Raw genomic sequence first — 12,500 nt, 5'->3', positions numbered from 1 at the left:
AGACCTTGAGTGGTGATCTGGACGCTAGTCATTCGGATGAGACGATAAACCGAGGTCCGGTGTGCAGCATGCACTTAGCGCACGTAAAAGAACCCACGGCAACAAAAGGGTTGTTCCTGGCAAAATTCTGGAGAAAAATCCACTTTGATAGGAAAACAAATACTTAAAGAAAATTGCAGGCGTAATTTTTTTTAATTTAAAAAAAAAGAAAAAAAAGGGTGGCGCTATAAGTGTAGCGGATCGCTCTCCCTGGGGAGAGCAGCCCGAGTTTCACAGAGAAATCTGTTGTGATAAAAGTGTAATACAACATAACAACAACAATTACAACACGAACACCACCAACTACAACACAAACAGCAACACCAACAATAACACAATGAACAACACCAACAACACCACCACCACCAACAACAACAACACCAACAATAACACAATCAACACCACCACCACCACTACCAACACCAACAACACCAACACCAACACCACCACCAACAACAACAACACCACCAACAGCAACAACACCAACAACAACACCACCACCAACAACAACACCAATAACTATAATACCAACACCAACAACACCACCACCAACAACAACACCAATAACAACACCAACACCACCACTAACACCAACAACACCACCAACACCAACAACAACAACAACACCAATAACAGCACCAACACCACCACTAACACCAACAACACCAACACCACCACCACCACCAACAACAACAACACCAACAACACCACCAACACCACCACCAACAACACCACCAACACCAACAACAACACCAACACCACCAACACCAACAACACCACCACCACCAACAACACCAATAACAACACCAACACTACCACTAACACCAACAACACCACCAACACCAACAACAACAACAACACCAACAACACCAATAACAACACCAACACCACCACTAACACCAACAACACCAACACCACCACCAGCAACAACAACACCAACACCACCAACAACACCACCAACAACACCAACAACAACAACACCACCACCAACAACACCTATAACTATAATACTAACACCACCACCAACACCAACAACACCAACACCAACAACACCAATAACAAAACACCAACACCACCACTAACACCAACAACACCACCACCAACACCAACAACACCAATAACAACACCAACACCACCACTAACACCAACAACACCACCAACACCAACACAAACAACAACCAACACTACCACTACCAAACACCAGAACAAACAAACAAACAGACACAAGGAACCGCCACAAAAAGAAGAAGCAGACCGTAGAAGTTGAGCGAGGTGGCCCCCCTCTGGCCCCTATGCCCATGGTACTTGAGCTCGTCCCGACGGTAGAACTGGGCGATGCTGACGTCACCAGACTCCAGGGCGGAGGGGGGCCAGTGGTTGTAGCGCCCAGCCCCGTCCGGCTCCTGCCCCAGGGCCCAGATCACGTGCGTCACTTCGTCCTCCAGACTGTGGTCAGCGGAGTCGTTGGCTGGTGGGTGGGGTAGGTGGGTGGGGTGGATGGGGTTGGTGGATGGGTGGGGTAGGTGGGGTAGGTGGGTGGGGTTGGGTAGGTGGGGTAGGGTAGGTGGGGTAGGTGTGTGGGTAGGTGGGTGGGTGAGGTGGGTGGGGTAGGTGGGTGGGTGGATGGATGGGTGGGTAGTTAGGTGGATAGGTAGGTTGGTAGAGACAGACAGACAAAGCAGATTAGACAGATTAGATAGATAGACAAGTAGGTAAATAAAAAAGCAAGTAAATGAATGAACAAGTAGATAGATAGCTAGATAGATTGCCAAACACGTAAGTAAATGAATAAACATGTAGATAGATAGACAGATAGATATATAGATAGCTAGATAGATAGATGGACAGATAAACAAGTAAGTAAATAAATAAACAAGTAGATAGACAGATAGATAGATAGATAGATAGATAGATAGATAGATAGATAGATAGATAGATAGATAAACGAATAAGTAGATAGAGTAAGTAAACAAGTAAAGGAAATAAACAGATAAACAAACAAAATGAACCAATACGAACAAAACTGCCTTTTAAAATACTTTTTTTGAAGTTGTCCATAATATTTTGAGAACCGTGTCTGTCTAAATTCCACAAGCGACCGGTCAGAAAAGTGAAGCCAATCACCCAGGGTGAATCATATCCAGGTCTTAGGATTTTTTTTTTTTAGATGCTCCCCTCGGATCGTCAGTCCAGAAGCATCAGGATAACAAAAGCCATTCACTGGGTCAATACCTTCTTCCCCCAAACAAGTCAATGCCCTGTCTGTCTCTCGAACCAGGCCAAGGTGTATAAAAGAGAATCGTGTAATCAGCAACCATTTAACTGTAGATGTATTCATCAGCCCTGTCCACCTGTGATATGTAATGAGCCGTGTAGGTTCAAGTGAGCACACGCGTAGATATGCTCAGTGTGTGTGTGTGTGTGTGTGTGTGTGTATTTGTGCGCGCGCGTGTGTGTGTAATGCGCATGCACGGTTACTTCCCTCCTCACCCCCTCACATTCCCTGTGACCCCCGATACACTTAGTAAGAGAGACATATTTCTATTGTATTCTATTGTATGATAGTCAGTGGTGTCCGACTGTGACAATCAGAACAGCAGAGGAGGCAACTGCTGTCCCAACTACCTGGGCTGTAACTGAGTTACAGTGGTACAGTGGAGAGTGTCTTGCTCTCGGCAAAGAGGGTTTTAGAACAGTCGGCATTAGGATAACCTTCCCAAAAGGCCAACCAACTTGGCCCCCCCCCCCATTCCCCTACTCCACACACACACACCCCAGCCCCGCCCCCACCCCAAGGCTGCAGCACTAAGAGCCAGTACAATCTTGACTCCTAGTTTGAGAGTCATAGTCCTTCTCACAAAAGACTGCAGCTGTGAATGATTTCCCTTCGCAATAGGAGAAGCCATTGATCATACATACAGCTCTCGTTTTGCTGTTGGTCCAGCTATTGTGTTCTGTTCCTGTACTTACATGCCAGACCCAACACTCGGCTTGTATCACAGATTGACATAAGTTTGCAGTAGGGTCAACAGCAAAGTGAGAGCTGTATTATCAATGGCTTCTCCATTGCAACAGGAAATCATTTACAGCTTTGTCTTTTGTGAAGGACCATGACTCTTAAACTGGGAGGCAAATTTACATGTCTCTTTTTTTTTTTTTTTTTTTTTTTTTGCTGCCCCATAATCTGCAGTGGCGTTACTCCCACGCCGCGCTCATTTAGATTCCCCCATAAACAGCCACACCCGGGTTCGTCCGTCACTGAACTGGCTCTTAGTTGGCCTTTGGGGTTAGTTGGCCTTTGGAAACCATCCCAACACTGTCTTAAAAACCCTCTTGGCCGAGAGAGTGAGGGGGATGTAACTTTGGGTAAGACACTCTCCACTATAATCAAATTCTAGCCCAGATAGTCGGGACAGCAGCTACCTCCTCTGCTGTTCTGATGGTCATGGCCGAATACAACTGACTACCACACACACACACACACACACACACACACACACACACACACACACACACACACACACAGAGTTATGTTCTCCACATATATCTAGCAACTATATAATATTCGAATGTCAGAATCTAAAATGTTTTTTTACCAGACTTCACCAAAAGTTCTTTTGAATGTGTTATTAACAATTCCAATATGTTATTTGCTGTTGCAGAAGGTTTGCTGCGTAGTCCAATAGGACATTTGTTATAGTTGTTTGATGTTGGCGTTTATAACGTTTGCATTTTCCATAGCGTTGTCTCTCCCTATCCACCCTCCACACATACACACACTTTTACCCCCATCCCCTCCCACAACCCCTACCCCCACGGTTGTTGTTTTGGGGTTTTTTTTGTTTGTTTGTTCTTTTCTTTTTTTTTTTTCGTCTAATATCACTCAAAGTGGAAAGACGTTAAACTGAAGACGAACGAACACACAATTATATTCCTATACTCACACGTCAGCTTCCTCCTGAAGAGCATCAAGGTGTGGGGACCCTCCTCCCACACCAGGGCGGCCGTCAGACTGTTGTGTCCCCCTAGCTGCTCGTCAGGGACAGGGGTGGAGCGGTCACGGGTGTAGTAATCCCCGATGCGAGAGTAGTTCCCCCTGGCGCTGCCGATGACGATATCGGTGCAGTCCATGGCATGGGAGGCTGGTTACGATGGGAATAGTAGTGATGAATAATGCTCACTTCATATTGTTTTATGTATATGTACATAATGATATATAGTTTCAGTTTCACTTTCACTTTCTCAAGGAGGCGTCACTGCGTTCGGACAAATCCATACACGCTACACCACATCTGTTGAGCAGATGCCTGACCAGCATGCAGCATAACCCAACGCGCTTAGTCAGGCCTTGAGTGCATGCTTACATATTTGTGTACCTATGAAAGTGGATTTCATTTTACGTAATTTCGCCAGAGGACAACACTCTCGTTGCCATGGGTTCTTTTTCAGTGCGCCAAGTGCGTGCTGCACACGGGACCTCAGTTTATCGTCTCATCCGAAAGACTAGACGCTCAGTTTGATTTTCCAGTCAAACTTAGGAGAAAGGGCGAGAGCGGGATTCGAACCCACACCCTCACGGACTCTCTGTATTGGCAGCTGAGCGTCTTAACCATTCTGCCACCTTCCTCCTATAACGATACATATATAACGGCATGTTATATGACATATATATATATATATCATATCCATAATAACAACAGCATTAAGAGGAAATAGTAGTAGGAGAAGAAGAGAAGGAAGAAGAAGAAGAAGAAGAAGGTGAATATAAAGTCATATTCATAGCGTTGTTTGTTTGATTGATATTTCTTCCCTTGTCTCCATAATTTACCTTCGATATATCTGTATATATCATTGTATAATTTTTTTTATGTATTATCTCCCTATTTATGTATGCTTTTTAAAACAATTTAATCATTCATATTTCATTATTGATTTGTGTCTTGCACAAACCTGGGGTGGGCTCTCAAGGGCCTGATTGACCGGCACGTTGGGTTTATGCATAGGTCAGTGGAATTTGCTCCTTTTTTTCCCCTATATTTTAGACTATAACATTGTTTTGGCACAGATCCCTGATCATACTCCCATACATCATTACACACCTACCCTCGTTGTCATTTTGTGTGTGTGTGTGTGTGTGTGTGTGTGTGTGTGTGTGTGTGTGTGTGTTTTATCTTCAGTTTAACGTCTATTCACTATAAGTGTTTTTAGACGGAAAGGAGTAAAGAAGTGGATAAAGGAAAGGGAATGCATGTGAATATTAGTGTATTCATGTTATATATCAGAGGAAAAGTATATTATAAGAAAAAGTGTAAAGAGATTGTGGTGTGTATTGAATGAGGTGTCGTGGGAAGTAGAATATGTGTGTGTGTGTGTGTGTGTGTGTGTGTGTGTGTGTGTGTGTGTGTGTGTGTGTGTGTGTGTGTGTGTTTGTTTATTTATTTGTTTTGTTGTTGTTGTTGTTGCTAATAAATGTTTGTTGTTGTTGTTGTTGTTTTGTTTGTTTGTTTTTCAGGTAATCAGGTTTCTTGAGCGACTCGTCAAGACAGCCACAAGCTAAAAAAAAAAAAAAACTCACGCACTACTATGCCATAATAACGCAGATCCCAAACACAAGATTCAACCATCCGTGAAAGACCAACAAGCAAGAGGAACGGAACTCTCAAACGGAGAACACATTCACCCACACCCCGCCACCTTCCCATGGAAATTACAAAGAGGAGACACCTCCCTGTAGGCTGCACACATGTCAGTCACCCCTTTTCTAAAATATTCTACCCTCTACCTCTATTTATTGTTTATGTACAATATCACTATTAATGTTGATACCAAAGTTTCACTTCTCGAATAACACAAACAATCAGAGTTTGTGCTTACGTGATCCAGAATTCCCTTCAGGTTCTCCTTCCGGTGTGCCCTCTGGTGTCCCTCCTTCCGGTGTCCCCTCTGGTGTCCCTCCTTCCGGTGTCCCTTCTGAAGTGCTTTCTGGTGTCCCTTCTGAAGTGCCTTCTGGTGTCCCCTCTGTAGTGCCTTCTGGCGTCCCTCCTTCTGGTGTCCCTTCTGAAGTTCCCTCTGGTGTCCCTCCTTCTGGTATCCCTTCTGAGGTGCCTTCTGGTGTCCCTTCTGAAGTGCCCTCTGGTGTCCCCTCTGTAGTGCCTTCTGGTGTCCCTTCTGAAGTGCCCTCTGGTGTCCCCTCTGAGGTGCCTTCTGGTGTCCCTTCTGAAGTGCCCTCTGGTGTCCCCTCTGAGGTGCCTTCTGGTGTCCCTTCTGAAGTGCCCTCTGGTGTCCCCTCTGAGGTGCCTTCTGGTGTCCCTTCTGAAGTGCCCTCTGGTGTCCCCTCTGAAGTGCCTTCTGGTGTCCCTTCTGAAGTCCCCTCTGGTGTCCCCTCTGAAGTGCCTTCTGGTGTCGCTTCTGAAGTGCCCTCTGGTGTCGCTTCTGAAGTGCCTTCTGGTGTCCCTTCTGAAGTGCCCTCTGGTGTCCCCTCTGAGGTGCCTTCTGGTGTCCCTTCTGAAGTGCCCTCTGGTGTCCCCTCTGAAGTGCCTTCTGGTGTCCCTTCTGAAGTGCCCTCTGGTGTCCCCTCTGAAGTGCCTTCTGGTGTCGCTTCTGAAGTGCCCTCTGGTGTCGCTTCTGAAGTGCCCTCTGGTGTCCCCTCTGAAGTGCCTTCTGGTGTCCCCTCTGAAGTGCCTTCTGGTGTCCCACTTCTGGTGTCCCCTCTGAAGTGCCTTCTGGTGTCCCTTCTTCTGGTGTCCCTTCTGAAGTGCCTTCTGGTGTCCCTTCTGAAGTGCCCTCTGGTGTCCCTTCTGAAGTGCCTTCTGGTTCACTAGTGGCTTCATCTTCAGAGTAGCCGCCTCCAAGATCTGGAAAGTTCTGACACGAACTGCTGATGCCTGCAACATAACAGGGAAAACAAATCACCAAATATCTGAACCTGTGTTTCCATTTCTGTCTGGATAATTAACCAATATCTCATCCAGTCACCTTGAAAGCTGAGACGAAGGAATGATATGAAATAGAAAAAAAAAGGTCATACTCGAAAACATTTCCGATGTCTACTCCTGTCTAATGTCAGATGAAGATGTATCGAGGAATTCTTACGATATAAAAGAAATACGATTCAAACACAGACACAGACACAGACACTGACTGAAACCATTTATTGTCAGATTAACTGTTTGTTGTACCGACATTTTCGCAACCATTTGAATAAAATATTAACTGAGCAACACAAGGAAATTCTGATTTGAGGAAGAAATGATAAAAAATAAAAAAAATTAAAAAAAATTAACAAATCAAGGTACCAAATTTCATTAATATCATTATCTCCAAAAAATATTCTAACGCACACACATACTCACATACATTTCTCCCCCACCCTCTCTCTACATACATCCATGCATGCACACAAACGCCCATTATAATTCCCCTACCTCATTCCCCTGCCCACTCACTCACACACACACACACACACACACACACACACACACACACACACACACACACACACACACTCACACTGTCTCTCACTCTTTCTCATCAAATTAAGGTTTCGTAATGTAATCAAGACGACATATTACATGTTAGGGTCGAACAGTTCCACTAATTAGAATAATGGGAACTTTGCTCTACAAGTAAATCTGACGCTATCACCCAAAACGAAACACTACTTTGGATTAAATAAAACAGAGGGGAACCTCTGCAGCAGAAGGGGGATGAAACAAATTAGAAAAACCGACCAATTGGATGGTTTTTAATTAGGTCAGCTGCGGTTTTTGTCAGAGACCAACCATTTTCTTTGCTAGGGTGAAAAACGCTGGACATGGCTAATGGAAGATTAAAGGATGTAATCATATCATGAAGGGGTTTGAAATGTAAATGTGTATAATAATAATAATAATAATAATAATAATGGATACTTATATAGCACACTATCCAGGAATCTGCTCTAGGTGCTTTACAAAACGCTTTTGATAACATAAAACATTATATCTATGTTACATACACACACCAAAATGTGACCACACACACACACACACGCACGCACGCACGTACGCGCACACACACACGCACGCACGCACACACACACACACACACTGCATACATACATTTTAACATACATGTGTATCTAACAGCTACCCTAACAAATACGCACACATAGGCAGGCACAAACTTACATAAACACACGCACACACAATACACATTCATATACATGCATGTAGTTGTGGACCTGCCACCATTGAACTTATTGCTGAGGGAAAAGGTGAGTTTTGAGACGAGATTTAAAAGATGCGAGGGAATCAGAGTGACGGAGGTTATCAGGGAGCTTGTTCCACGTCTTTGGCGATTGAAAAGAAAACGATCTGTGTCCATAGGTCTTACTTCTGACGTGAGGTATCCTGAGAAGTCGAGTATCAGAGGAAGAACGGAGCTGGCGAGACGGAGTATAGATATGGATGAGTTCAGAAAGATACTTGGGGCCAGATCCGTTGACTGCAGAAAAGGTCAGAGTGGATAGCTTATAGTCTATTCGATCAGAAACAGGCAACCAGTGGAGAGACTGAAGGAGAGGAGAAACATGGTCAAATTTAGAAGCTCTGCAAATGAGTCTGGCAGCGTTATTCTGAATTCGTTGGAGTCTGTCTAACAGGTATTTGGGAAGGCCGGCCAAAAGAGAGTTGCAGTAATCCAATCTTGAGAGAACCAGAGAGCATACAAGTGTCTTGGTTGCATCGGTTGAGAGATAGTGGCGGATAGAGCTGATTCTACGCAGTTCCAAATAGGCAACTTTACAGATATTCGAAATGTGCTGTTGGAAGGAAAGAGACTGGTCCAGGATTACACCAAGACTGCGAACAGAGGGAGAAAGTGAAACAGGTGTGCTATTGATCAGAACAGAGTCAGGAAAGGAAGGATGTTGACGAAACTTCTTTGGACAGGTTATCATCAATTCAGTCTTATCATCATTTAATTGCAGCTTGTTGAGAGTCATCCAGTCCTTTAGGCCAGCAATGCACTCCTGTGTTTGAGTCACCAGTGCATCAAATTCAGCTATGGAAGCCGACTGATAAAGTTGTGTGTCATCAGCAAAGCTCTCATGCGACATCGCATGATGACTGATGACATCCGACACAGGAGCCGCATACAGCACGAAAAGAACAGGACCTAGGACGGACCCTTGTGGGACACCATATTTCAAGGCAGATATTCTAGAGTATGTACCATTTACACACACTTTCTGTCTACGATCCGACAGGTAAGACGTGATCCATGCTAGTGCAGTGTCACGAATACCAAAGGAAGTTTTAAGTCTGTTCAAGAGGATAGAGTGGTCGATAGTGTCAAAAGCTGCTGACAAATCTAAGAGAGCGAGAACAGATATCTTATCCTCATCAAATCCCGAAAGCAAATCATTCACTATTCTAAGAAGGGCTGTTTCGCAACTATGACCACGTCTATAAGCTGACTGGTGGGAATTAAGTAAGCCATTCTGCTCCAGATGAGCTAAGAGCTGAGACAATATGATCTTTTCTAGCAGTTTTGATAAAAATGACAGATTAGAGACAGGTCGATAATTTTTCAAGCAATTATGATCCAAAGATGGTTTCTTGATGAGTGGACGTACAATAGCAGACTTGAAGCTTTCAGGGAAACAACCAGACAGCAAGGAAGAATTGATGACATGAGTAATATGTGGCAGTAGAACATCAATACATTCAACCAACAAAGAAGACGGGACAGGGTCAAGCTCACAGGATTTCGGACAAGCGCTCAGACACACTTTCTTCACAAAATCTTCAGTTACCGGTTGGAAACAATGTAAAACAGGACCACTGTACACGCGTTCTTGAACGGGTGAAGATGGAGACACAACAGAGTCAAGCTTCTCACGAATGCATGATATTTTGCCGGTGAAGAAGTCAGAAAACTTTTGAGGGAGTTCCTGCGCCGAAAATGTTGTAGGGAGAGGAGTGTTTTTCATTTTACCTAGTAGATTGTTCGTAGCGTTGAAAAGCTGTTTGGCTGTGGTGCATGCAAGTATTTTAGAAGAGTAGAACTTTGACTTTGCCCTGTCAACAATGTTTGTTACATTATTCCTGGCTGTCTGAAAAATGTCCCTACTGATGGTCAAACTAGTGGCGCGCCAGTGCCTCTCAGCTCTTCTTCTCTCCCGCTTGGCCTCCAACAGCTCTGGTCCCACGGTGTTGTACCAAGGCGACGGGGGACGATTGGAGATCAGGCGCCGAGTCGACGGGGCGTGCCTGTCGAGTGCAGCGCGTAGGACAGTGGATAGCTGGTCAGCAGTCGGCTCAAAAGGGATATTAGTCAGCAGGTCAGCTTTAAGTAAGTCTAAGTCAATTGTGGTCAGTGTGCGCACCTCCCTATACACACGGGGCGTGGGAGGTTTGGTGAGGTTCAGTTGACACGTCACACTGTGATGGTCGGAGGACAGGGTATCTGGACATTCGAGCAAAAAATGTGGGATGTCAAGGGTCTTACCACAAATACATAGTGGTGACGGTTTCAAAAATCTGCATAACCATGCATTAGGTCTTAGCCTGTGTGTCAAGTTTCTTGTGGAAATTGATCCTGGGGGTTTAGTGCCTTTTCTTGCTGGAAGAGAGAGATCCCACCAGAGCTTCTTTTTTTAGTTTTCTAAAAACTGTTTCTGTCTGAAATTCCAGATATATGTTGAAAGAATAGTACAGGCTTCAGAAACAGAAATAGGAATATTGTGATTGATTGAAACTGAATTGTTTGATGCCGCTTCCTTGGCACAAAAATCGGCCATTTCGTTGCCACGAAGATTAGAATGTCCAGGAACCCACAAGAGTGAAATGTCGGAGCCTCGCATAATTAATTGGTGGATTAAATACAAAATTTCGTGCATAATATCTGCTCGTTCAGATGAAGATTGATTATTTAAAGCCATCAATGCTGATTTTGAATCAGATAGTATAAGGATTTTTGCAGGCACAAGAGGCATATCACTAAAAAAAAAAAAAAAAGGTGAAAGCCATCAGAATTGCAAACAATTCAGCAGTAAAAATTGAACAGCCTTTAGTTAAGTGGAATCTCTTTTTAATGTTAAGCTCGGGGATTACAAAAGCGGATCCAACTTCAGAGTTACTACTAATTGATCCATCTGTGAAAACACGGAGGTAATATTTGAAACGTGTATTTATTAGTTCTTTGGCCCGAGAGGCAATAATGAGTGGACTGTCACTCTTTTTTAATTGTCAATATGTAGACACACACACACACACACACACACACACACACACACACACACACACACACACACACACACGCACGCACGCACACGCACACGCACACACATACCCTCCCACTACCCGCATACTTATGTACATAGATATACATATGTATATATACAAACACACACCAACACCAACACATACACACACACGCACACACACACACACACTCACTCTCACTCACTCACTCACATCACATTACATCACATCACATCACAGTGCACATAATTATGCACACGAGCACGCACGGGTAAATGCAAACAGGCACATTCAGAACGTACCAGCTGGCCGCCACCCCAGTGCTACCCAAGAGTTGGTCCTGGCCTTTAGCACGACCTCCACTTCATCCTGAAAACACACCCCGTCCTGATCAACATTGCACACACACCTTCCCTTTATAACCATGCACACCTCTCCTCACACCATTACACAAACCCCACCTCATAATTACGCACACCTCAAGTCATCATTACACACACCTAACCTCATCATTACTCATACATCACCTCATTATTTCACACTTTTTTTTTTTTTTTACTCATCATCAGACTCACACTTCTTCTTCTTCTTCTTCTGCGTTCACTCGTAAGCACACGAGTGGGCCTTTACGTGTATGACCGTTTTTACCCCCGCCATGTAGGCAGCCATACTCCGTTTTCGGGGGTGTGCATGCTGGGTATGTTCTTGTTTCCATAACCCACCGAACGCTGACATGGATTACAGGATCTTTAACGTGCGTATTTGATCTTCTGCTTGCGTATACACACGAAGAAGGTTCAGGCACTAACAGTTCTGCACATATGTTGACCTGGGAGATCGTAAAAATCTCCACCCTTTACCCACCAGGCGCCGTCACTGTGATTCGAACCCGGGACCCTCAGATTGAAAGTCCAACGCTTTAACCACTCGGCTATTGCGCCCATCAGAGACTCACACTTCAACTCCATTCATCTTTACACACTATCCCATTTATCAAGCACACTTCCCTTATCATTTCACACACCTCCTGTCATCGTTGCACATACTTGATTTGTATTTGTATTTCTCTTTTTTATCACAACAGATTTCCCTGTGTGAAATTCGGGCTGCCCTCCCCAGGGAGAGCGCGTCGCTACACTACAGCGCCACCCTTTTTTTTTTTTTTTTTTCCCCTGCATGCAGTTTTTTATTTGTTTTTCCTACCGAAGTGGATTT

General features: G+C 44.4%; 3 protein-coding genes across 3 annotated transcripts in view; all 3 read right to left on the bottom strand.

The window, feature by feature from the left end:
• Positions 1–4,170, bottom strand: part of LOC143294544 (uncharacterized) — a 21,860-nt gene extending 17,690 nt beyond the window's left edge. Inside the window, exons 1-2 of the mRNA XM_076605920.1 lie at positions 3,984–4,170; positions 1,295–1,507 (exon numbers count right to left, since the gene is read on the bottom strand). Coding sequence (XP_076462035.1) covers positions 1,295–1,507; positions 3,984–4,170 — 400 coding nt within the window. The remainder of the gene's footprint in view (positions 1–1,294; positions 1,508–3,983) is intronic.
• On the bottom strand, positions 4,046–11,657 carry LOC143294840 (uncharacterized). The gene is made up of 3 exons (XM_076606345.1): positions 11,588–11,657; positions 5,914–6,923; positions 4,046–4,181 (listed from the first exon to the last, which is right to left on the bottom strand). Exon 2 carries the CDS (start codon positions 6,867–6,869, stop codon positions 5,931–5,933), a length of 939 nt encoding a protein of 312 aa, XP_076462460.1. The 5' UTR covers positions 6,870–6,923; positions 11,588–11,657; the 3' UTR covers positions 4,046–4,181; positions 5,914–5,930.
• Positions 11,587–12,500, bottom strand: part of LOC143294543 (uncharacterized) — a 25,724-nt gene continuing 24,810 nt past the window's right edge. Inside the window, exon 6 of the mRNA XM_076605919.1 lies at positions 11,587–11,654. The gene's annotated coding sequence lies outside the window, so the exon portion shown is untranslated. The remainder of the gene's footprint in view (positions 11,655–12,500) is intronic.

This window comes from Babylonia areolata, chromosome 20 (assembly GCF_041734735.1).
Source record: "Babylonia areolata isolate BAREFJ2019XMU chromosome 20, ASM4173473v1, whole genome shotgun sequence".
NCBI classification, from domain to species: domain Eukaryota; kingdom Metazoa; phylum Mollusca; class Gastropoda; order Neogastropoda; family Buccinidae; genus Babylonia; species Babylonia areolata.
This window is presented reverse-complemented; position numbering and strand designations above follow the sequence as displayed.